We start from the raw sequence: 27,796 nt of genomic DNA on the forward strand, positions 1-27,796 counted from the left end.
AATGGTGGTGGAGGCTTTACTGGTGGAAAGACTCTGAATATTCCGTTCATGAATTTTTTGATAATCCTTAAAGACCATAAAGATGGGCCTGACGATGACCTCCTGTAGCGGGATAACGCAGCCAAATGCACCTTGATGGAGGCATGTGCTAATCCTGACTTCGCTAACTGCAGAATGCACGGTATAATCTGATGAGGCGCAGCAGTAAGAGGATGAACATCATGTCTCTTACACCACAGACAGAACCTCTTCCATTTCATCCTGTAAGTTCTGTTGGTACTCTCCGCTCTGGCCTTGGACAGGATGTCCTTACATTCCTGTGAGATGTTCAGATGGCTAAACTCACAGTGTTCAGGAGAAAGGCTGCTAATCGCAAGGATTTCGGGTCCGGATGGCGCACCTGCCCCTTGGACATTGTCAGAAGCGATGGAATCATGCGCAACCGAATTGGACGGTCCTCCGACAGTAGCAGCAGTTCCGTGAACCAGTGTTGTCTGGGCCACCACGGGGCTACTAGGATCAGTCTGCACGGCTCTTTCTTGATCTTCACCAGTACGCAGGGGAGAAGAGGAATTGGAGGAAAACCGTAGGCAAAGATGCCGGACCATGCCATGGAAAACGCATTCCCCCAAGATCCCCTCTGGGGAAGCCAGCTTGCGAAGTACTTGCATTTTCTGTTTTCCCTTGTAGTGAAGAGGTCCACCGACGGTGTTCCCCATCTCCGAAAGACGCTGTCCAGGATTTCCTGGTTTAGCTCCCATTCGTGGCAGGACAATTTTAGCCTGCTGAGAGTGTCCGCTTTGATGTTTTGATCCCCCGGGAGGTGTTCTGCTGTCAATGATATTTCCTGCTGAATAGCCCATTCCCAAATCTCCTGGGCTTCCTGAGACAGGGAGAGAGATCTTGTTCCCCCTTGCTTGATTACATAATGCATCGCCGTGGTGTTGTCTGTTCTTACTAACACCGGCGCACCTTTTATCCTTGGCAGAAAAGCCAGTAATGCCAAGCGGATCGCCCTGAGCTCCAGCAGATTTATATGTAATTGCTGCTCCTCTGCTTGCCAACGGCCGCTGACCTGAAGGTCCTGAAGGAAAGCTCCCGATCCTTCCAATGATGCATCTGTCGTTACCACTAGCGGAGCTGCACTTGCTAGAAACGACAGCCCTTGAGACACATTTGCCTTTTGCGTCCACCACTCTGCTGCCTGTCGCATCACTGGTGTCACCCTTATTATATCGTCGAAGGATCCCTCCACCTGACGCCATTGGAGATCGATCTGTTCCTGCCATGGTCTCATCCTTAGCGTGCAGCAAGGTACCAGTGGAATACAAGAGGACATTGTGCCCAGCAAGGATTTGTACCTGCGGACTGAAAGAGGCTTTCTTCTTCTCAAGTCTTGAAAGAGGGACACAATCCTCAGTTGTCTTTCCTCGGAAGGAAACGCTTTGTTGCATTCCGTGTCCAATATTGCTCCCAGAAATGTAATCACTCTTGCTGGGTGGAGGTTCGACTTTCTCTGGTTTAAAGTCAATCCTAAATTGGCGAATAAGTCTATGCAAGCTTGCGTTGACGCTTTGGCTTGTGTCTTTGATGTTGCTTTGACTAACCAGTCGTCGAGGTAAGGAAATATTTGATGTTTTTGCTTCCTCAACACAGCTGCCACTGGAGCCAGGCATTTCGTGAAAACCCTTGGCACTGACTTCAAGCCGAATGGCAGTACCTTGAATTGGTAATGTCTTCCGGCTACCCAGAACTGAAGGTACTGCCTGTGTGCAGGATGTATCGGCACATGGAAATATGCGTCTTGTAGGTCCAATGTGGTCATATGATCCCCTGGGTTTAACAACGGAAGGATGTCCTGTAGAGATACCATCCTGAAAGATTGTTTCTTGAGATAGGTGTTTAAGGATCTGAGATCCAGGATGGGGCGCCACTGGAGCTTGTTTTTCTTGATAAGAAAATACCGGGAGTAAAACCCCCTGTTTTCCTGGGATTTCGGTACCGGTTCTATTGCTCCCTTTCGGAGCATTGTCCGAATCTCCTGCCGGAGTTGATGCAGATGATTTGCTCTCTTGTGCATCGGTGGCGTACAAGGGGTTGTCTGAATAAATTCTAGGGTGTGACCGAATTGAACTATTTTGAGGACCCATTGGTCCGTTGTTATTTTCCGCCAATTGTGTAGATAGTGAGCAATCTTTCCACCTTGGGGAGCATCTGACAGAGCCGGAAGATGGAGGTTGTCATTGCCTACGCGTGTTGTCCTTTCCTCGGCCACCACGTCCCCTAGGAGCTGATTTTGTGTATCCTCCTGACTGACGCTGGTTATATTGCTGACGGTACGGCTGTGATGAGGACTGATAAGAAGACAAATATCTCCCCTGTTGGTATCCTCCTCTATACAAGGACTGTCCTCTACCCCTGGAGCCACGAAAAGGGGTTTTCCTGTACTGCAGAGTTCCCAGAGACTTTGCGGTATCAGTATCCTTCTTGATACTTTCCAGCGTGTCATCTATATGTTTTCCAAATAATTCTTCTTCATTGAAAGGGAGGTCTAAGATTTTGTTCTGCACCTCCGGTCTAAATGCTGTTGCTCGCAGCCAACCTTGCCTGCGCAGAACCGCCGCTCCTCCCAAGGATCTAAATGCTGTGGTCGTTATATCCATAGCGCAGTCTATGACTTCAGCCGAAGTCCTCTCTCCTTCCATGAGAATTTTCTTTGCCTCCTGCTTCTCTGGATCTGGCACCAGGTTAACATATGGAGACAGGTCGCACCACATCTGCCTGTCATACCTCCCCAATATAGCCAGGGCATTAGCGGCTCTTACCAGCAGAGCAGACATTAAAGAAAAACGCTTCCCTGCGTTATCCAACCTTCTGCCCTCCTTGTCTGGAGGCGTTGCAATAGGAGCAGATGGGTTCCTGGATTTCTGTTGTGCCGCTTGCGTGATAACAGAATCCGGTTTGGGATGACCCACAAGGCAAGATGGAGCGTCGACCGGTGCTTTATACTTTTTATCCAGTCTGGCCAGAACTGGTGTTACCGTCGCTGGCGTCTCCATGACCTTCAATCCTTCCTTCCAGATATGAGACACTACAGGCAAAGATCGTACAGATCTCCGATACGAATCTTTAAAGTCATATAGAAAACATTCAGTTTTTTCTTCTGTCATGGTCAGTGCAAACCTCTTAGTGGCTCCCTCCATTAAATTATGAAATCTACCAATGTCCTCCGGTGGAGAGTCCACTGGTCTCTGCGGAGGAGTTGCAGGTGATGTGGCAACATAGTCATGCCATTCTGCACTTGTGTCCGCAATTTCACCATCTTCCTGTTCCTCATCCGAGGTATCGTGGTGTGTTGTCGGTGGTGGGGACCTAACAGTAGGTTCCAGCACAATTTCCCTCCTACGAATCGGAGTCCCTGGAACAGAGCGTTGACGCGGAGCCGGCTCTACGGCCTGTGGAGTGACTGGAGTCGCTGGGTATCTTCTTCTATAATCCTTCAACATTCCTTGGAGATCCCTCAACAAAGAGGATGGGACACTGGTCATCTCTTCTCGTTGTTGTTGCCGATATCAGTGTTGTTCCTGGGGTTGCTCTTGATAACCCCCATATTCTTCCTCCGAATCATCCTCCTGGTAACTTGACCTGTAATTGCGAAGGGCTACTGGCAATACCATACTCCTCATCTTCCTCCGAATCTTCCTCTTCCAGTAAGTGAGACGGTAGCAATGGGGAGACCTTGCTTGGAGATGTAACCTCCGGTGTAATAGGTTTTTTCCCAGGCCCCAACCTTTTTTCTGGTGTTTTTTCCATCGTCGACGAGCACGTCGACGAGATACCCTTTGCCGTCGTTGACCAAGTCACCGTCGCCGACGGTCGACGTCGTCGTCCTCTTAGACGCTGCCGTCGACACTGCCATCGTCGACACAGTCCTCGTCGACGCTACCGTCGTCGACGCCGCCGTCGACACGGTCGTCGACGCCCTCGTCGACGGTGAAACCGTCGACGATATCGTCGACGGTGAAATCGTCGACACTGTTTTCTCACCAGCCTTATCCTTTTTCGTCGACGACGGAGGAGTTTTCGTCGTCGATGGTCCTTTCTTAGTCGACGGAGTTGATTTCTCCTCAGAAGGCGCAGAAGAAGATCGTTTGATGGTAATCTTGATCTTCTGAGGCGGCTGTGGTGGATTTGAAGTGGCCTTTGTGCCTTTCACCTCACCAGCAGATCCCTTCTTCCCCTTAGATGAGACTGAAGGGGATTCTGAGGGACTGCGCCCTGAAGACCCTGGGGTGGTCTTTTTTAGGGCCTTCTCAGGTCTTTCCCCTGAGGAATGTGTCTGAGGAGATCTACTTCTCTTCTGAGATCTCTTAGACGCCACAGATTCCTCCTCACTCTCACTTGAGAGGATTATTTCCTGGCTTTGACTTTCTGAAGCCAGATCAGTAGCCTTCCCTCACGATCTCTCAATGTCTTATTAGAAAAGGTATGACATACCTTACAATCTGCTGCCTTATGATCTGGAAAGAGACAGTAGATGCAGTCCTTGTGAGGGTCATCTGTAAACAACCTCTTCTTGGAGCAGGTTGAACAAGCTCTAAATAATCCTTTTTTCTCTTTCTCAGACATGGTTGAAGTAGAAACCTAAAAATCCAAGTCAAAATACTGTAGAAGTAAAGAGTTTGAGCAGAGCTCAAAGGAGACTCCCTAGCACAACGTGCGGCAGAAAAATCTGAGGGGCAGAAGGTTCTCTCAGGAGTGTTCTAGAGGGTGAGGAGCTCTGATTGGTTCAGGGAAAAGTTTGGGCCTTTTTTACATAATAAAGGCTATAGGTTGCAAAAGGGAAATGGGCCTAGGCCTCTTTTCAGTTTGCTACACTACTAAGCACTGCTTCTTTATATACCGGAGACTCCCGTCTCGACGACGGGGAATGATTCAGGCATGTGAATCTATGAAAGTTCCAATACTGGAGTAAATATATTTTTTTTATTCAACATTTTTGTATGGCTTAGAAATTGAAATGATTTTAATTAATCTGCAAATAAAATATTTACTTAGTTTACTTACTTCTAATAAATACACAATCTCGATTGTGTACCAAGTGTCTCATCCCTTCAGGATGAAATGACACCTGAAAATATAGCTGGTTACTATACAAATTAGAACACCTTTCCCTAAATCCACTGACTTTGACCCATTGGGTTTCACCTGGTCTGACTCCATTTGAATTGAGTCCTCTATGCTTTGACCCAACCTAACTGCATTAATGTAGTCCATGTTCATGCTGTTGGGCCAAATCTGGATTAGTAGTGGCTTGTTCTTGGTGAAAAGTAGGAAATCTTGGAGGTGATAAGTTTCAGGAAATGCTGGACTTCCAGGTGTGGATGACGTGCAAGCAGAATGCAAAAAGCGACATACACATGCCTGTTGAAAATTTCCAGGCCAATTCTGGGTTTTCTCCTAAGAAGACACAACATTTCCAAGCACAGTGGAGGAGCGTGCTGTATACTTGTTTCTTAAAAGCAGAGCACAAGCTCTATTCCAGCTTGGGTATTCTCACGCCCACCTATTGGACAGGAGGACTACTGCCCCCTCACCTAGCTCTGTTGAGACGTGCAGTTAGCGATGGCTGTTTACTAGTGGAAGGGCACAGGATCTTTAATTTGTACTCAATGGCCTTGTGGCACCAATGTCAAATTTCACAAAGCGGAGGCCTTCGTCTTCCCTCATTGGGGCATGTTGTGTGATTATGCTGGCAGCCGGTATGAATGAAGACATGAAATGGTTGATTTTCTCTGGTAGGTCAGATTTCAAGCTGCACAGGTGTCAGGATTCCAGCAACATTTTCTGGGACCCCTACTACCTTAATAGCCCCTCAGATATATATGCGGACGACCCAGGGGTAATGTTCCCTTGTGGGGTGCAATACACATGTTTTCCTTGACTTGCCAGAAACAATGCACTGACTGAAACAAGTTTGGATGCCTGGTGAAGCTGTGCTTTCAGATCTGCCCAACAATAGCTTAACCTCACTTGAAATATCTGACCACTGACTTCCAAATCAACGTACTCCTAACCACTTGTGCACTCCCATTCCCAGTCCCATCCCCACATTTCAATGTAGTAAGCCCAGGAAAATGCCAGCCAAGTGCCTTGCTTCGCTTGGCTAATCATTTTTTGACAGTGGCACACCTTTTGATTGGCTATCGCATCCCATTGGTTTCACATGGACATAGGCAACCTTAAGGCAGAAGTTTGTTTTTACCTTGACTCTGGAGGTCAGCTCAGCACCACCAGCTAAGGAGAGACAGTGTATCCGGGAGTTGAGTTGTTTCCTCCTCCTCCCACCACCCCCTTCCCACCACCGTCTTCATCCGAACCCTTTACCTCTAACCAAAGAACTTTATGTTGGGAAGAAAACCTAGACTCATAGTTGTTGTCTCTGTGGTTGTGCACTGCCTTGCAAACGAGCTGGGAGAACGACTAGAGGAGAGAGCAATTACAGGAGAAATTGTGATCTGCAGCCAGTTGAGCTGGACAGTTAACAGTTTGAAAAATCGACACCAGCATCAGGAGAAAAGGGGTGGAAGCATCTGTTGGTGAGTGGTTTAATGGAGTATATTATTTTCAGTACATATATTTCATCAGAAAACATCAACAAGATAACTTGTTATCTGAAAAATGCTTCTATCAAATATTGCATCTTGGAGAGTGGTCACATAGCAATCAAAGTTTAGACATCTAGCAGGAAAAACAACACAAAGCAATGTAACTTAACAGTAAGACATTCTTTGAAGTTTTAAATAAAAAAGGATACAATTTGTTAACAGCACTGATCATTAATGTCCAAGTATTAACCCCCTCAATGCTTTAAAATGCAGGACACTCTTTCCAATAATTCATGTGTAGATCACGAGTCCTGTCTCCGATCCTTCACTTAAGTCTACATCTTACAAAGGAGCTTTATTAGACCTCAGACCTCTTGTGAAACATTCTGTACCCCTCTAACTGGTCGACAGCACCTACTTCATGTCCGGACCCTCAGTTCTTCAGGGAGAAGCCGTAACACTGAGCTGTCCAATGCCACCAACATATACTATTTGGATGACTTCAGCAGACCTTTAATCAATTAAACTCTGACAAATCCAACTCTGACCTATGAGAAGTGCTAACCCCCAATCCCATGAGCCAACTTTGTTTAAAAAAGATAATAATGCTCCTATCTTGCTATACACTTTAGTGTCACACATAGCAAAACTCTCTTCCTCTGCTATTTAGTCTGTACATGTACCCTATGGCGAATTTACTCAATTTGCCTGATTCATCATTATATATTTATACAGATGGCACACCGCTTATATTTTCCATATTTTGCTGTAACAAAAAAAATAATTACCACTTTCTGTATAAACAAGACGCTTTATTGAATACATGCATGGCCATCATCAAGAAATGGATGGCGACAAACTTTATGAAGCTTAATAGCTCAAAAAGAAGTTCTGATCACCGCTCCCCAGGAGCGAATCAGTGGGACAGCACTTTCTGGCTGGCTAAAATGGGGTTCCACCCAAAAAGGAATTCAGTTTCCCTGGCTATTCAGCTAAATGTACCTTACACCTGCAATTAGTTCAGAATGCAGAAGCCCATTTAATCTCAGCCTACCCCATGTGCGAACATATGTAGGCCTGAGGTCTCTATACTGGTTACCCATATGCAACAGAGTCAGGTTAAGGTCTAGAAGAGTTTTACATGCAACCTCCTACCACTATACTTTTTATCCTCTAAATTCGCCCCTCAAATATCTACCTGACCATTGAGGTCCACCAATCTTTTCTGACTGTCAATCCCAAAAATCAATTAGTCACACATAACAGAGCCTTTTCTGTTGCTGTGCATAAGATATATAATTTTATGTCTCTTCACTCACAGCCCGAAACGTCTATCTGTTCTTATAAAAATGTTGAAAACATGGTCAATAGTTTTATTCTTGCCTTTTTAAATGCATGACATTGTACATTAAACAGCTTCAACTGAATTTAGTTTGGGCTGGCAGAGGCAGCCAAAGGAGGTGTTCTAGTGGGAGTAAGTGAATACGTTTATAGAACACACTATGGACAGTTTCTTGTTACTGGTCACTTCTCTGTCGGCACCAGATCTCTAAGAGGATTTAGCAAAAAGGGAAAGTGTGTGTAGTGCTTTCTAAACAGTAAATGATGTGCCTCACTGCATTAAACCCCTGATATGGTGCTCCAGAGTTTGGATGCCCAGACACAGAATCGCCTTCCTCCTGATATTTAGTGTTTTACACAGGAAATTAACAGGAAGTTTCTCATTGGAAGTGAAGAGTTCTAGGAGGACAGTATCCGGCAAACTCAAGGGCAAGATAAGGGTGTAAGTCTTGGCGTTTGGCCTTAAGAAGGAGTCATAAATTAAATGCCTTTATGTTTACCTGCAGCAGCCACTGTAGTGATTTTCTGGCTGAATGCAACATAGTTGTGTGTTCTTAAGGTTATGTACCAACTAAGCAGCTGCGTTCTGAACTCACTCAAGAGTGGTTTAACCTATAAGGCACAGGCAGTATTATGCACAGAAGTTTACAAGTGCTCTAACTAGCTGTCAGTGATCAAGAGGGATAAACTGTATGCTGCCCTGGAATCCAGCTTTATCTGTAGCAGTAATTTCAGAAAGGAATGTTAAAAAGTCTTTAGGCTCCAAATAGAAGAGTTAACTGGAATATTGGGACGGAAAAATGATGCGGAAAAATGATGGGAGGATGGAGAAACAAAAGGATCTCTATTTGTGCGGAGGAGTAGCAACTTGGTCTTCCGTCCCTTGAACTTGAGACCTTCCTCAGAGCAGCAAACTGGTTCATGAAAGAAAAAAAATCACTTACCTGTGTGCCGCCACCTCTTGGTCCTATTCGCCCGCTTACAGGACTCCAGGGCAGAAAGCAGGAACAGAAAGCATCCAGGCTTCCAGGCTCCCCTAAGCCAATCTCAACGCATTGGTCTGAACGCCGTGGTTTGGAGCTCAGAATGGGAGCTTCTAATGTAGACTGGGTGGAGAATATGCAAAGTGCGCATGACGTTTTGGTGCCGGCATGCGTACTTAAGAGAGTGCGAACCACTCCTGCTTCAGCTCCTCTGTGAAAGCCCAGCCCTGCCTTGCACCTACCCAGCTGAGCAACAATGGAAAAATAAAATGATAACAATTAGTTAATTTTTTCTTTTTTGATCTGCTCAGAATGGCGACGCTCCTCCACCTTATCAGCTAACAAGGCCAAATTGACAAGGGGATGTGGTAAGTAAAGTATGTACCACTCAAGAGCCAAAGTTATCGAAGTAGGTAGAAGGTTTATTCCATGTAACTTCATCCGAGACAAGGAGAGTGTCATAGGCAAGAGATCGGTCCGTAACTGACACAGCAGAACAAACCCACCGACGTGAACACTTTAAGCACAGGACATCCTAGCAACACATACATTCTAAGCCCCTACATTCTAAACCTCAACCAATTAAGACAATACAAACCCACTATATCACCTCTCCCCTTTATAACAAAACCCCAAATTCACAACATCTTCCCCACAAAAGAGACCTGAAAATCAATCAATATCTAACAAAATCTTTGAACTTAATCGGAGGTCTCCTAACCCGACCCCCAAATTCAGAGTCGGTCGAATTTAAAGCCAAAGAACGCCTTCCAGACTGACTACTTCTCTGAACCATACTCTTTCTAGCTGACTCAGATCCCTCGCCAACCTGCAGCCAATGAGTCCACCCGTGAACCTGTACCTTCAAAGAATCCTTTCTCTGCCTAATCAGCTCCGCCTGATCCTGTGTCACTCTATCCAACCATCTTTTGTTCCACCATCCTTTTTTTCTAAAAGAACAGTGCCCCCTTGCTTACCCCGCGATTTATTGAAGCTGATAAGGGACGCTGGTCACTTTTGATGGAGCCCCTCCAACATCTTCTCCTTACTGCCTCATCACCCCAGACTCTTTTGGGCACCACGCTCTACTGCCGTAAAAGAGGTGCCCTTGCCACAGGACGGACACTTAGTGGACTGCGCCATTTCTAGACAGACTTTTCACCCGGCCCGGATGTCTGGGGTGTCCACAACCGCCTTGACTGGGTATTTACCACGCTCCTAGCTTGATATCTGCCATTCCAGCCCAAAGGGAGTCATCTTCATCTTACTACTTGAAAACTGCATTATTTCCTTTCCTAGCCTTTTCCTTGGCCTGAAGCTGCATCAGATGCTGGTATTAGACGTTAGCACTGACCGTGTATCAATGCCAAGGGTCATCATTCGCCGTTAATGGAGCCCTGACTTTTACTTCTTGTTTGGCACCCGCCTTTCTCCACCATTACTCACGCAGTCCACCTTCTGGTTTCCATCTTGTTTGTGCCCTGAAGAAGGTGGCGGCTGCATTGAAGCCCTTCACCGAAACGCGCATCAGCACTGTGTATGACAGGAACCACGCAGTGGTACATGGAAAGAAAGAGAGGAAGTTGAACTGTTCAAATGTTTTCTATCTACTATTCCCTCTCTTCAGGAGCATATGAAACCAACGTTATTGAACTGATAAAAATGTATATGGCAATTTCTGGTTATTAGTCTACAGATTTAAAAACTCGTTGTTCTCCAGCCAAAACCTGGCTGTGCATTTCTATACAGCACTGTCCTGTTCCACCCAGATATCGGGTTGTGCTTCATATCAAAACCATTTTCATCTGTGGCTCCTGTCTATATATGCATTTTTTATTGGTAGGCTCTGACAGTATGACAGATGTATGGATGCGATATGACTGATTTAATGAGAGAGTGCTGTTGTGTAATTGATATGATGACGTTTTAAGATATTATTTCGCAGTGATACACTTGGACTAGGGTACACTTTATTAGATATATTATTGTTTTTGTGGGTGCACTTTGAAAGGAAAATATGTATGCTTACATTATTTGATTGGTTCTATTGCATATGTAAAACATTATAAAAATCCTTTCAAATATTTACTGATTTTTCTATTTTGAATAAAATATTTTTGTACAATTCATTTTCGTTATTTTCATATATTTATTGTCATCCTCTGGTGTTTATGTTATTTATGGTACTGCTCCCCGCTTGAGATATCCGTTTGTTTATAGAGAGACGCCTCACACTCATCCTATACCGTAGGCAGGTGACACTTATTCCCTTCTTGTGTAGGGTCTCATTTATAGTCCCTTGCAAACTTGCACAGAATCAGAAATCACAGAGTCCCCCTTCAGAGCTGGTGAATAAGGAAGTCCAATTCCTTTTAGTACCATCTCAGTGTTAAACATAAGGCGTGCAGATGAAATGTAGTATTTAGTCATTATTGCTTGATTAGGACAGATTGTATAAATATAGGATTTGTATAACATCAAAATTATATCTTAATTATGTTGGCATGAAGAAGCTCCACCATCCTGCCTCACGTGGAAATGTGTGGGACAAACCACTTTCACCAAAAATATGTGTTGTCCACAAAGGTATCATCCTTGACAGATGGTACGTTTTTTCACTCTAACCAAATACGTGAAGATGAAAAAAACAGGCTCCATGAACACGAGTGAATGGGATAACATAGCAGACTTAAAAACAAGTTATATGATATAAAGGGTGAGAAAGGAGCTGATGATAGAGAGCCTGTTCAGGAAAAATAGTAAACAAATTGTGTCTTATCTTTCTTGTTAACCAATATAAGAAATAGTGTGAAGTCATTTTGTTTCACCGTCATATGAAACTAGACCAAATCTCAGGTAAAATCAGTCTGTTTTACTCTAAGTGAAAAATTAAGGACTCATCTATGTGCCACATATTTTTGCCAAAAAGAAAACTGAACTATGTCTCACATTCCACCATTCAATCAATCAATCAAAATGTTTCATTCGGTATGCAGTGCACGACCATATAAGCAAATACAAATACACATGTTAAAATCATCACAGATACATAGATATTGATAATACTGCCAAGTTAGAAATAGAAAAGATGAGAAGACAAAACGTCTATCTCTTGAGGCTTAAAGTGGATGTTATCACTAAGAAAGGATGAAATTATTTCTAATTTCAGTTCAATTGCAGGAATGACAGATATTCTTAGCAGGGAACATCGTGTGGAAATAGCAGTAAAGTGCATTAGTCTAGGCTCAGCAATGTGCACATTTCGCTTTTAGATACTGATTCCACCATTCAAAAGGAAGAAGAAATCCCTTTACCTGTTGTGTTGCAGGTAGGATTGTTCTCAGCCATGAGTTGAGCAGCGCTGATGGGTAAAATCCTGAAATAAAAATGTAACATTACTTGTGTGCTACACACTGTCAGATGATGCCCAATGGAGTTGTCAGTTAAGGCAAAAAAACTATTTCTACATGATCCATGTGTGTCTATGCCTCTTTGTGAAAGAGATAAACTGTGATCCCAACAGCTCCCCTGTCTATGAAGATCCACTGCACGTTAGCACTGATGAGATCTATCCAGTTATTCATGCGTGTTGAAAGCTCACTCTACCCTAATGCAGCTTCAGGGCACTGAAAGCAATGGAAGCTAAGGGGAGCATACATGATTGTTGCATTTGTATTGCTTTAATTACCCAGAGAAAAAAATCAAAATTGCAGGGCAATTAAATTGGTCGATCCACTGTGGAGCAGTGTCTAAATTTGTATCTGGTCCTGAACAAGTATACAGTGGCCCGTGCGTGCCCCATATACCTAGCCTTCATGGACCTGTCCTCAGCCTTTGACTGTGTGAACAGGTCCAAGCTATGGCAGTTGATGTCATCCATCAGTATTGACAATAATATAATTTGGTTTTTGAGGGATTTTCATCGAGATTCCAGCGCAGTAGTACGTTACTCAAAGGACTTGAAAGTGTTCCGCCAGTTTAACATCAAGGGGGGAGGGGTGCACCAGGGGTGTATCCTCGCATCCTTCCTTATTAATTTATACAGCAATTCCCTAGAGAAGGCCCTTCTAGGACTAAAGCAGACACCCCCCAGGTAGGCAAGCGCAGTTTGCTGGTCCTCTTATATGCAGATGATGCAGTCCTTCTGGTGAAGACTGCAAGGGGCTTACAACTTCTTCTCCACGCCTTTGCCTCTTTTATGGAGGAGCTGGACCGGTCAGTGAATCATTCTAAATCATATATCATGCAAGTGGATCCCGGTAAGGCAAAGGCTAAGCAGCCCTCTTTTAAACTCGGATGCTCGCCAATACCTAAAACAAATGTTTTCTCCTATTTGGGAGTAGTGTTTGATAACTCCTTGAGCTGGTGCCCCTTGCTTAACTGTAAGAAAGGGACCTAGTGAAAGCCTCTGCAGCCATTTTTAACTTTGCTAGTAGAGTGGGAGGGAAACCAATAGGGGCCCTCCTGAAGATTTACCAAGCCAAATGCATCTCAAAGGTCAGTTACAGGAGTGAGATATGGGGTCATATTGAGCTTGGGTCTGTGCAGAGCACTGAGAACTCATTCTTGCAAAGAGTTCTCTCTGTTCCGCAATGTACTCCATCTTACGTTGTTCACAAGGAATTGGGGATGTCTTTTCTTGCTAATGATCTGGCCTTACGCCCTCTGGCCTTGTGGCTCAAAAATTAGTTCTAAGCAAGAGAATACACTTAGTAAAGACGTCATAGGGATTGCCTCTCTCTTGATCATGCCTTGCGTAACCGCTGGCTACCATATATAAGAGTTGGCTTCGCCAGGTTAGGAAGAGTAGGTCTTTACACGAACCCGGAGGGTATTCGAAAAAAGGAACTCGTTTGGGCCAGGGAGGGTTTTTTAGGAAGAAGTCATTGTGATAGAGAGGGTAAAGAGCTGTGTAAACCCAGTGTGCGTAAGTATGTTGTATTGATAACTGTGCCTACTACCGAGCCTTACCTTCTAGGGCTTAAAAGTATTTATGACCGTTTTTTATTGACGAGGTTCTAGCTCGACCTCTTTCACTACTTATTGGCACACCCCAAGGCTCCCATAGAGGCCAGTGTCTCATGCCCTGTGCCTACAACAGAGAGTCTCCTCAGGACAAGATGCACTTTTTTATGTTTTGTACTTTTTATATTAAACCCAGAAAGTTATTTATCATTCCCCTTTTTTTTTTTAAATGGGTTTTAGGAGAGTGAGACCAGCTTTTACCTTTTTACAACTTCTCTCTAGTGATACCGCTTTGCACACTCTTAACTTTTTACGGGTCGCCATCAGACTTAGGACAAGCCGCAATTAAGATTTGTATTGTAAATCAGGTATTTTTATTCTGTGTTTTGATTATCCGGATCTTATCACTTTTGGTAATTAGTAACCTGAATAATGGTATATCGTAGGTTATTTTGACTTTTATGGTTTTATTTTTAAAGCCGAATAAAGTTTGTTGATGATGAAAGGATATGTTTATTATGATCGTAATCTTTAAACAAGAGCAAGAGATAATACCACAGGTTTAAAATATTCTTATAAAAGGTGATAAAACATGTACAAAATAATCCATTATAGCTTAAAATCTTACATACACTTACACGTTACAAACTGGCACCAATAAAATTGCACTTTTACTAAGACTTATTTTCACATTAAACCACTTTTCATTTCCTTTTATGTCGGATGTTTAATTAATTAGTTTAAAGTTCATAAATTTTTAAAAATTACTCCTGACTTCTTAAAAGTCTCTGGACCGCCTTTATATATTTTCCTAGGGCAATAGCGATATCAATAGTGGGCATTTCTGTTAAGAGATTGAACGCCTGTGCCCTAGTTCTTAAATCATATTTTAAATATATTGGGCGCAGCCACAGTTTCCACTGTTCTAGTAATGTTAGGCAGTCTAAAAGTATGTGCACAAGAACTCCTTTGGTGCCTAGGGTGCACCTACAGCACCCTTAGTGGTCTAACATTTTTGATTTGAGATCTTTATTTATCAACCATAGCTTGATCCCAATCCACAATCTCAATATCTCCTGCCTATAACAGCGATTTGGAAGGATATCTAAGTAGGGAAACTAGTTTTCATTTGACCAGGAGCTCATCATAAATTCTACTGATTTTTTCTTTACCAGATAGCCCATATCGGACTCTCTGGATACTTCTTTACCATTGAATTTCAGCTCGCTCATTGTACAGACGATTTGTTGAGTTTCCTGGTTCACCTCCACCTTTAGCCTTTCACATACCTGCGCCATTCTTTCCCTACAAGCTTTTGCCCATTTTAGGTCACTATTTTGTATTTCTTTCCCTCACCATTGAGCAACTTTTTGACCTTCTATATCGTCCAATCGTTTCCAGAGTCTGATTATCGCAGTTTGTATGCGTACCTCCCAAGACTTTGTTCCTATTTCTGTTCTTATTGCTTGGGCCATGGATGATTGTGGTAGAGATAACAGGTTTTTCAGGCATTTCCCTTCCTCCAAGTCCCAGACTCCCTTACAGCTCAAATAAAGGATTTCTGCTCCGTAGAGGAATTGTGGGGGTATCATTGCGTTAAAAGCTTTTAAAACTGGACGATGTGACAGATCCCCATAATCCCGGTTAAACATTTTTAGTCCACAGATAGAGATATGGGCTTTCGCTTTTTGGGCTTCCAGATGTGTACGCCAGTTTAATGTCTTATCAAACCATATCCCTAGGTAACGGTATTCTTTGACCATTTCCAGTTTGAGATCCCCCAGATACCAGTTAAACTTACTTGCCTTTTTACCAAAGCATAAGATCTGAACTGGGTTGGCGAAGTGAGCTAAAGAATGATGATGGAACCCAGATCTGTGACTGGGGTCGAGTGTCTGAAATGTTTCCACCGCTATGTCCATCATCTCCTTTTGTTTAGACTTGGTTTCTCTTCATAACAATTTTAAAATACATCTGAATTTTTTGACACTTCAGAAGAGGCTATATCATGTAAGGCAGACAGCAGTATAATTTTAGGCACAGTAGTTAGACCTCACATTTGGGTGATCTCTTCCTGGATGTTTTGAAAGGTAGAACTCCTTCTAGACCTTATGGGCGCCATCATGTCTTTATTAAAATGTTATAAAACGGGGAAGTAATGGTTTAAGGAGAAGAAGGCAGGGTAGAAGATTACAAAGGAGGGTAATGAGCTGAAACAGGAAAAAAGTAAAGTTAAACATTTAATGGAAAGGAGAGAAGTCCTAGATTTATCTTTGAACTGCAAGAACCCAGCCACCGACGTAACTGAAAAAATAAAACAACAACGATACAAACAAGAGTTTATTCACTCCGGGATTATTGAGAATGAAAAAACACTTGGAACCAAGAAAGCAGCTGGCGAGGATCACTGATGGCTAACTAGCATGTTTTGAGAGCAGGGCTGGACTAGCTGTAGCAGGCACCAGGCATTTCCCCGGTGGGCTGGGAGCGGGTTTTGTGCCAGCGTGGGTCGGTTTTGCAACAGTGCTGCAATATCGGCCCCCTGTAACAAAGGCGGGAGCAGTGCTTCTTGCTAGCACCACAAACTCCCCCCTCTCCTTCCACCCCCAAAGGGCTAGTCGAGCAGCAATCTGCCAGGGCTGGTTGATGTTCCCAGTTCCAGTCCTGCTTCAGAGCCATTTAGTTACACTTTAGTCAGGCTCTGAAATACTTTTACCATAGACACTGTTTGTCCACAACTATCTGGGATAGCCTGATTGTACGATCCGCGGAGAGTGCTGGGGGAATCCAGAGGTGAGGAAAACCGGTGTACTTTAAAAGAAAAAATATGCAAAAAAAGGGAGTAACTAAAGAGTCAAAAGGAGATCATGAGTGGCAATTTAGGTAGTGGACTCAATGACTATTTTGTAAAAAAATTAGGATTTGCATGTAACACCCAAATATGAAAAAGTATGGCAGACAGGATGTGAGAAGGGTGGACAGCTTCTTCAGGCAGACGGAGTGCAGGGCTGGTTGCCAACTCCTACTGCATATTGCTGAGGGTCATAATCATTGGGGGTTGGAAAGAAATAGAGGGTTCGGCGGCCCACCCACCCCGCCCGCAGGATGCAGGTCAGGCTCAGCCCTCAGCCACCGCTGTGCACAGCCTTTGACCATGGTTAGCATGGGCTGTCCATCTGCGGTTTGTTGGGTGCAAGGCCTGGTCACAGGTCAAATCCTGCACCCAACCCCTGCTGCGCAACAGGGGTGGTAAATTAATAACATCATAAAAACATTTGAGGTTCGCTAAACAAACAACAAATCTGTTAAAACTGAGATATGGTTCTGGCTGAAACACTTAACTACTGAAATTTGCCAGTTATGGTTATCCCCAAGGACAAAATAGCAATTTTGCAAAAGCACAGCATCAAAAAAAACGAACAAGAAAACAATAATGGGCACTGTGAGTTATGGCATTTGTTGTGTGCATTCATAACCATAACTGGTGAATTTCAATGATTTTACGGGGTTGAGCCTGATCCATAATGCAGTTTTTAACTGTTTTTTGGAGTAAACAAATATATGTATATTTGGTGATAAGACACTCTGTAATTATAGTTAGGGTCACCAGAGATCGGTATTTTGGGTATTTTAACTTTGCAACCGTTTCACGAATGTCCGCAAAATGTTCCAGATCTGTTGCACCCATTTCTTTGAAAATGTCATGGCCTTTGGACAAGGGGGTGCAAAGAAAGAAGGGCAGTCCGAAAATGAGCTTGAAATCCAATGCATTTTACATAGACTTTTGTATTTCGTGTAGTGTGAAAACGGCCAGTCAGATTTTGTGGCAATTACTCAGCATTAGATATTAGGGTGCACAGATGATTAATTTATGTACTGCAGTTAAGTAGATGAAGCATTACTTAAATGATAAGGTTTTTGAATTTAGTGATGTTGCTGCTGTATTTTCCAGAAATTTCTTGGTAGCACTGCAGTACTTGATGATGAATATGTATTAGGTGATTGGCTAAGGACTGCCTTTACAAAGTTAAAGTCAGCCATGTTTTTAGGTTGAGTTTGCTTTTGTTCTGCATTACATCTTCCTACCTAGTTGAGAATTAGGTTTGGTATTTTTATCATACGTACTACTGCTTTAGTAAAGTTGTAAATGGTAGGGAAAAATATTTATAAGTTTCTGTATATTTAAAAAACAAAATGACGAATTTTCGCTGTACTATTGTGTTAGCCCAAAACATTTTTAAAAAGAAAATTGTGAATACATTGGAAATACACTTTAAGAAACTATATTTTACAAATATAGTGTGCTAAAGTGCATTTCCTATATTTAACATAATTCAATATGTACAAAAAACTGTATGCAGTAGCGCATTAATCACAACAAATTACTGCACTACTTAAAAACAAATGCAGTTTACCCTACTGCTATAAAAATATTTAGAAATGTATAGATAACATTTTAACCTACTACCACTTAAAGTGGTAATAGGTTGTCAACAACAATAAAAACCTAATTAAATTACCTATATGTAAAACCCAAACCCAAAACGCAGCACAACAGAGACCCCAGGAACGCAAAACCCAGCAAAAGTGTCCCCCTTGCCACAGTCCCCCGCATCCGAACAGCGACCTCTGGAACACCCTCCCCCATCCTCCTACGGCAGACCCAGGACCTGCTGACCTTCAGAAGATTCAAGACATGGCTATTTGAGAAGTAGCAGCATGCCCCCTCCCCCCCCCCCTCCCAGCGCCTTGAGACCCTCACGGGTAAGTAGTGTGCTTTACAAATGTATTGATTGATTGATTGATAAAACCAACATGGCCGCACTTTACAGTTGGTAAACACAGCCATTAGTCAATGACCTAATGACTTATCAGCTACATGTACAGTGGTATATCGGGAACTTAACACGGCATACCATAGCACAATATATAACTACGTTTTATAAAACATATAAATTTAGCACTACTTACACTATTTATATATACTACCAAAATGAACATTTACTCATTATAAAGTATAGTATGGTCACATATTGTGTTCATCCTTTCACACACTTTCACGGTACATCTGCTTCAATGTAGACACTCCCCTCTGAGCCACTCCACTCTAAAACACTGTATGCCACTCCACGTTATTCCACTCTACCCCCCTCCACTTTACACCACCCCAGTATAAGCCACTCCACTGTATGCTAATCCATTGTCTGCCACTCCACGTCACTGATCTACCCATCAACCCCTCTCCCAAAGTAAAATCTGCTGATAACACCAGGCAACTGAGAGGTAGGCGAGAGGGTGCAGTTCAAAAACAGAAATCACACGCACCAAAGCCCCGGATCACCATGGTCAGGAAATATGGCCGGGCACAAAGGAAATCTGGGAAAAATACCAATTCTGTCCCTAACCACAACACGACCAGGGTTACGGTAATATCTCAGGGGGATGAAAGTGAAATGGTTCAACAGGGTAGAACAATGGATACTAATGATAACACAGACACGGCATACGACCCTTTGCTGGAAAGACTGGGGGAACTATTAAGCATTTATTTATCCCCCATTGAAAATAGGCTTACTCGAATAGAAAAACAACTAGCTGAATTGAGTAGCCCCCTTAAGAATTTCCTAAAGGAAGGTCCTGCAATAAGTACAAATAACAGCAACACCACCAAAATAGCAGGCCCCAAAACAAATACTCCACAAGCACCTCCAACTATCCCAAATAACGCACACAAAGCTGCACCTGCCGCACTGGCCAATGGTCCAACTACTAAACAAAAAGCGGCAACATCGCACACCAATAGCACACCCACAGACAAAAGGAAGGACCTTGGCACTAATACCATCACCAATACTAAACCTCCAAATGTGAGCACCACAGGTCACCCTGCAACTTCAACAAGCAACCTTATCTCGGCCCAACCCACTCCAAAAACACCTAGACAAGTTCCTGCCCGCATTAACCTCCCACCGGAATGCGGCGCATATGTACTAGTGTTAGTAAATGTCACCAAATTAAGAAAGGATCTGGATGAAAATCCCACATCACTTAAAAACAAAACCTTGCACTGGCTAATTGCTAACTGCAATTACCCTATTGATGGTGCAAGGGAGATTATTAACACACAGCGAGTGGGCTGGATTGGACCACTCAGGAAAAAATTTGAGGGTGACTGTGTCACCATAAGCTTTAGAAATCCACAATGGGCAGAGAAAACCCTTGCCAATGCCCCTTTACCATCGCCCTGGGAATTCAACACCACGCTCCTTCCCTTAGGATATTTCTACCGACATCTGATACCCCCCGAACAAGCCACGGCTAATTTCCCCACTAATTCTCATCAGGATACGAATTTTGGAGCAAGGATTAAATCACCCCTTTTTGTCCAGAATCAGAACCCAAATGTCGCCTACTCCAACAACCGCAATTGGCATCCACAACCCCCAATGCCAATCTTAACCCCCAACCCTCCGCAGCTCTTTCAAGCCCCAACTATGCATCAGAGTAATTTTAGAGATAGGCCTTACCCAATCCCTAATCCGTTCCAGTTTGCACAGATGAACGAAGTTAGGCCAATGTACAATATCCCTACTTTCAATCGGTTCGATTATTTATCATCTTTAGACGAACAGGATTGACTGAGTATATCCCCCAATAAAGAAATGTGCAACGATGCAAAAGCCTGTAACTCAGAGGGTGCCACAACTCCAGCTGTATTGCACCACGTTAAAACTGCTGTTACAGAAATTATATTGTCGGACAGTATCCTGGCCATTTCTAACGAACCACTCAACCATGACAATGGGAATACCGGGAGTACATTCGTCAAACACGGACTCAAACATGGCCTATCAATTCTAAGCTGGAATGTTGCAGGTTTAGAATCTAAGCTCTCTGACCCTGCTTGGATTGAACTAATTAATGATGCAGACATACTTATGTTCCAAGAAACTTGGGCTGTTGATAATCTGTATATCGAAGGCTACCACTGCTTCAGCCTGACATCAGTAAAACCTAGCTTTGGCCGAGCAGTGGGTGGTCTTTTTATGGGGATCAGAATTTTGGCAGGCGGTACAATTAGAGATCTGAAGCTAGATAACCTTGCCAATCCCAACATTCAAATTCTGGAATATAAACTGAATTCAAAGACCACAATTTATTTAATTAATTTTTATAATAATGATTTTTATGGTGTACCGAACAAAAACTTTGTTGCATTATCTAAGGTTTTAAACACGATTGATTGTTCCCTGTCAGTAGACACCAAGACTAGCATTCTGATTGGGGGTGATTTTAACGTGAAACTTATAGAGAACTATGGATCTACTAATCTTGATCACTGTAATGACCGCAGGGGTTTGGAACTGATCAGCATACTTTCTGATTTTAATCTTGTTGATGTAATGAGTGTAGGGTATGATATGAATTTTCCCTATGCCCCCACGTTTAAGGGCAGGGATAACGGTTCAATTATCGATTACATATTTACATCACCTCTGTTAACAGATTGTTTAACTAAATCTTCTGTGGTGCAAACGTCTTTCAGTGATCACAACCCATTGTTAGCTATTTTTAATCTTGTACCCAGTCCAATTTTTATGAATTTAAACGGGGCAAGGGATATTACACCCTCAATTGACGGCCTTCGCCTTAAATGGAGGGGAATTGACTGTGGGGCCATCATAGACACGATCCAGGAGGCACATCCCGATTTACTGAAATGCCTCTCTTCCCCAAGCACAAATAATGAAAAATTGATCACAGACTTTGAAGCTTTATGCTCAAATATAAAAATCCTCCTGTCAGTCCCACTCCCTACTGAACACAAAGAGCCACGGTGGTTTGATACATCTTGCTCCGTGGCCAATAGAGATTTAAGAAAGGCCCTCTCTGCCAAACCCAGATGTAAAGATGTAGTTCGAGCTGCCAGGAAAAACTACAAAGACAAAATATCGGAAAGGAAGGCAAACTTGCTCTCCGAACACTGGGATAAGCTGGTCATCAGTGCCAATCTGGGTAGCAGCGCCCCATTTTGGTCGGCTGTCAGGAGAACGAGGGAAATGGGCAAAGAGCTTACACAAATTAGCTGCAATATAACCAGTGCAGCCTGGGAGACCCATTTTTCTAATATTTACGTCGCCCCCTCTGACGAGCAACTTCTCCCCAATATGGGCCAAACAGAAGGCTTAGAGATCTCGGACCTAGAAGTCAGGAAAGCCATTAAAGAGAGTCTAGGTAATAAGGCGCCCGGACCGGACGGCTTCCCTATCGATATTATCAAATATAATGCTGCGCTTTGGACACCAATACTCCTTAACATCTTTAACAGTCTCCCACAAGTAGCCATGCCTGCCACCTGGGCTACTAGTATCATCGTTCCCATTTATAAAAAGGGAGACAGATCAGACCCAGCAAATTATCGTCCCATTTCCCTCCTGGATAACACTCTAAAAATACTAGGACGAATAATTTATAATAGGGTACTGGAATGGGCGTCTGATTCTGACTTCTTAGATCCTTGCCAGATGGGGTTCAGGAGCGGGGTAGGAACAGTCGAGCAATGTTTAAATCTAAAATTGATAATTGACAAATACTGCATTGCTCGCTCATCCCCTGCTTACCTAGCTTTTATGGATCTTTCATCCCCATTCGATCTTGTGAACAGATCTAAGCTTTGGTTAATTCTCCTGTCGAACGGTCTTGATGCCACTCTTGTTAGATTCTTAGCCTATCTCCATACTGACCTGAAAGCACAGGTACGTATTGGGATGGGCGGAGAGGTATCGGGAGCCATTAAGATAGGGAGGCGGGTGAGACAGGGGTGCGTTCTAGCACCCCTGCTGTTGATCATTTATATTAACGGCTTGTCCAATTGTCTAAAGAAAGCTACCCCTGACGTCCCAATTATTCTAGGCAACCCCCTACCCGTGCTTTTACATGCAGACGACACTGTCCTTATGGCACGTACACCTAACGCTCTACGTCTGCTTGTACATAGTTTCGTAAATTTTATGGAGGGACTGGATCTGAAAGTTAATTTTAAAAAGTCTTTTATTATGTCCTGTGGGCCGGGCAAAAGGAAACTCAGCACAATTCGAATTGGAACAGATAAACTAGAATCTGTCCATAAGTTTCCTTATCTGGGGTTGGTTTTCGCTGCGAACAGCTCGTGGAGTGGGCATGTGGCCCACGCCACGAGCAAGTTCTCGAAAGCCAACAATTCTGTCCTGAGTCTCCCCCGCCCAAAGAAAATCGGCGCCACAAAGGCTATTGTTAAAGTTTTTAAATTACAGTGTTCTCCTGTTGCCACGTATGGAGCCGAAGTTTGGGGATCGGTCAGCAGCATTAGCATCCAAAGAGAGGAAAACCGTTTCTGCAGAAAATTGCTGGGTGCACCGATCTCCTCTTCTAATTTTATCTGCCATAATGAACTCAACCTCCCCTTCATAAGTGACTTTATCAAAGCAAGACCAGCTCTCTTCTGGATTAGAATCTGGAGGAATGAGGCTGCTGTCCTTACACAAAACATCATTAAGGACTGCCTAAATTGTGAAAATGGCATGCAGATCCCCTGGTTTAAAGAAGTTTTTAAAACACTTAATGAAATTGGTAGAGGTATTTTGTTCACTGACCCAGCGGCTATCGAATTAAAGGATACATTTGAGGTCCAAAAGGCACTTTATGCACTTTACCGTAATGAACGGCTTGGAAGAGAATCTCAGAAATCAGGGGTCAAGAAATACATAGGAAATGGTCTCTGTATGCAAATTATGCCACCCTACCTCTCACTCCCTATGTCAAATTGGGAGCGATCTTTATTATTTCGTCTAAGGGCAGGAACTGTGAAATTTTTGCTGTCTTTTCCTTTGGGGTACCGACATTATACAGATCTTACCCCCTGCCCTTGTGATGGTATAAGCACTCAAGATGATTTGCACTTTCTGTTTTTCTGTACATTTTATGTGAGATATACTAAATGGCTTTTAACCCCATATTTTAGAAAATTCAGACCTCTCACACTTCAGGAATCCTATATGTTGCTGCTTACCCTGGACACTGATGAACTGACCTTTCGCACTAGCACTTTTTAAGACTAGCCATACGTGCACGCAAGACTATGGAAAGTCCCTGAAATCAGAATCAGTCATAATGATACTACTGCAAAAACTTTATAAGATAATGAAATTTACTGCTTAATCACTGTATGAACTACTTTGTTATTATGGAATGCTATTTATATAACTGTTTTGTATTATATGTATATGTGTACTTTGCTCGGTACTTTTATGAATTTTATCAAATTCGAATAAAGGTCTTTTGAACTTTGAACTTTGAACACTATACACCACGCCACACAACTTTATATTATACTGTTTACCGTCTTCACTTGGGAGTCAAACCAACTCCTTTTTGAATCTCAAAGTAGACTATCATTTTGAGGAATTTTTAGATCTTCTGCAAAGTCCACTCTCAAGTAAGCTATAGATCCAGTTAACTATCAATAACATACATACCCTGCACAGACAGCGAGCCACGCATTTCTGTATTGTATTGTATTATATGTCTGTAAAAAAAAAAAAACAATAAAAATTATAGTAAAAAAAAAAAAAAGAATGGGTATTCTCCCCTTGGCATCTTTTACGGTCTCCCGGTCGAACCCTATAACTAATCATGCCATATGCCCTGTGTGTAACTCAGGCCATGAGCATGACGAGCATGTTCTCTTTTTTTGATGTGTGTACAATAACCCTCGATCTAAATGATTACCCCCACTTTCCTCAAAACTGGGAACTTGCCACTATTGGGAGGCCTTGAGAATTTGTAAATCAGACAAACCAAAATGATTGTGCTCCCTGATTCCGGCTTTTTGCAAGCAGCCTGGTTCATAAAAACAAAATGTAGTGGCAAATAAATGTATTTTTATTTTTCTTGTAATTTACAGTTGAGATGAGACTATGTATGGAGATAAATGAGTTATATTAATTTGAAGGTGATTGTTAAGTATAAATGTGATTTAGAAGTATGACATAAGAATTTAAAAGTTGTGAGTAAATGATAAATGTAAGAGATAACTATAACTTTAGTAGTTCTAATGTTTGTGTAGTTTAAGTTGGGTTTGTCACAAATAATAAATACGTGCTAAGTGGTGCATAAATCATAAATATAAGAAATAACTAAGTGTTGAATTTCTTACGTTGGCGTAGTTTAAGTTCAGTTTGTATCCCAAAAATAAATAACGTTTTCCTAACTATAACTTACCTTTAAACCTTTGGGTTTTTTCTTGGAATATATATACATAGAGAGAGAGGGTTTAATCAATATGAAATGAAATGAAATGAAAAGAGGATTTATTAAGCGCTACAGCTGCCCTCAGGCGTCCCGGCGCTAAGACTAAAAAATTGCCATTTAAAGAAACAAAGGGGTTCTAATTACTGGAACAGAAAAGTTTTAAGCTGTTTACGGAAACTAGACAGATTGGGATTAGTTCTCAGATACAGAGGAAGAGTGTTCCACAGCTTTGATACATTGTAAGAGAAGGACCGGCCTCCTGCTCTGGCTCTATGAATTCTAGGGATCTTGGCCAGAGATGCAGACGATGAACGAAGCGCTTTATTGGGCAGATAAGGGGAGATCAAAGAGTGATTGATTTATGGGCCCAATTTCCAGAAAGCTTGATGAGCAATACACAGAGATTTGAACTTCACTCTTTCCCTGACGGGCAGCCAATGCAGCGCTCTTAACCCGGCCTTTATTGACGTTCTTCGTGGGACTCCAAGTAGTGCGCGAGCTGCGCAATTTTGGGTGCGTTGAGGTTTTTGCAGGCTATAGTCTGGCACCCCAAGGTACAGGGCATTGCTGAAGTCCAGACAGGATTGAACAAGGCCCTGTATAATTATCTGCTTGACCTCAAACGGAAGAAGGGGAAGGATTTTTTTTATCACCCTAAAGAGGCCGAAGCAGGTGGCCGCCACCTTGGTAGCCTGTGTGTTGAAGGTCAATGACTTATCTAGCCATACCCCCAGACTTTTGATATTATCTCTGGGGGCAGGGACTGCACCCATGCTCATGGGCCACAATAGCTCCAAGGTGGAGGGGGCTGCCGAGCCCAAGAGCAGGACCTCGGTCTTATCGTCATTGAGCTTCAAACAGGACCTCACCATCCAGCTCTTAACCTCTTCCAAGCACACTGCTAAATTGGGCAGGGATTGGAGGCCACTCTTCTGCACAAGGGAAACCACTAGCTGGGTGCCATCCGCATAGGAAATGATGTTAATACCATGCTGACGAACAATCCCAGCCAGCGGTCTCATATATGCATTGAAGAGCGTAGGGCTCAGTGAAGAACCCTGAGGTACTCCACACCCTAGAGGCCTGCTTGACGAGACGGATGTGCCATCAAAGACCTGGAAGGTTATATCAGTTAAAAAAGACTTGAACCAAACCAGGGCTTCTCCGGACACACCCAGGTCGGCGAGACGGTTCACGAGAATTTTGTGACGTACCGTATCAAAAGCGGCACTCAGATCGGAGGATCACTGCCACTGATCCTCCCCGATCCAAGATCCGCCTCGCCTACTCTGTCACAGCTAGCAGGGCAGTCTCCGTCCCATGTTTAGGGCGGAAGCCCATGTGGGAAACATCAAGGAGATGGTTATCCTCAAAAAAATGCGTCAGGATGGTGTTTATGTGTTTCTCGAGGATCTTGGTTGCCCATGGGAGTAAGGAGATTGTGCGATAGTTGCTGGGATTAGTCGGATCAAGGGCAGGTTTTTTTCAGCAGGGCCCGTACCATGGCATGCTTCCATGCCAAGGGTACCATCCCACTCAAGATGGAGGAGTTCAGCAACTCCATGAGTGTAGGGAGAATGGCTTTGCTGGCCGAAACCAACGAGCCTGGGGGAGCAGGATCGCACGGAGAGCCAGATCTTATTTGGTGTGCTAGAACCTCTAGTGTTTCCAGATTCAACAAAGGGAAATGATCTAGCTTATTTTGAGAAGGAATTTCTGTGTCCAAGACCGGATCGGGGCTTTGGGTGAGTAGTTCAGTGACTGGGTCCGGAAAGGAGAGGTAAATTGTGGTGACTTTGTGAAAGAAAAAAATCAACCAGCTCGTTGCATCTAGAGAGTGAATTACGATTGTCTGCCACATGCGGAGGAGGCTTTATCAGAGATGTAACTATTCGATATATTTCTTTGGGCTTAGGTTTAGCCAATGTTATCTTCTCATTGTAATGGGCTGTTTGTGTGGTTTTTATGGCGAATTTATAGGTCCTAATGGCTTCCCTATAGATAGCTTTGTCAATGAAGTCATAGGTCATGCGCCATTTCCTCTCCAATCTTTTACAGATACGTTTTTTGTCCCTAAGTTCTTCTGTATACCACGGTGCAGATTTACTCTGTCTCTTCGACCCGGATAGGTGAAGAGGAAGAATCAGGTCTAAAGAGGTGGTGATCCAATTGTTATATTTGTTGTTATTCACAAATGGATCATGAGAGAGTAATGGTCTGGTAGTACTAAGGACATTCGTCCAATTATCTACATGAAGTTTGGACCAGTTTCGAATTTTACGGGACATGAAAGTAGACGGTGGAGATTTGTGTGCGGTCCAGGTAAAGGCTATCAAAAAGTATAATATATAACAAAATGGCCTCAGTGTACATAATACAAGCCTAAACACAGAATCTAAAGAGACTATAAAATTAAACACATTGTTGATTTTCTAAACGTATACAAAAATAAATTCAATAAAGGGCAGACAGATTGCGTTCGACTGTCTGTAAAACAGAGTGTTTAAGATTCAATGATATTCTTAGTTTGATTAAAACTATGTAACTAATGAAGATTCTCTCACATTGAAACTTAAAGGAGAACGTGTCAAATGAAATTAGCCTTAAGAC

At 43.0% G+C, this 27,796-nt stretch overlaps 1 protein-coding gene across 2 annotated transcripts in view; it reads right to left on the reverse strand.

Moving 5' to 3' along the window:
* EXD3 (exonuclease 3'-5' domain containing 3) overlaps positions 1–27,796 on the reverse strand; it is a 2,419,489-nt gene that overhangs the window by 1,990,905 nt on the left and 400,788 nt on the right. For both annotated transcript variants that reach the window (XM_086921181.1, XM_086921182.1), the window contains one exon: positions 12,247–12,308. In XM_086921181.1, the coding sequence (XP_086777307.1) occupies positions 12,247–12,280 (34 nt within the window). In that variant the 5' untranslated portion in view covers positions 12,281–12,308. The remainder of the gene's footprint in view (positions 1–12,246; positions 12,309–27,796) is intronic.

This window comes from Lissotriton vulgaris, chromosome 5 (assembly GCF_964263255.1).
Source record: "Lissotriton vulgaris chromosome 5, aLisVul1.2, whole genome shotgun sequence".
In the NCBI taxonomy this organism is placed as follows: Eukaryota; Metazoa; Chordata; class Amphibia; order Caudata; family Salamandridae; genus Lissotriton; species Lissotriton vulgaris.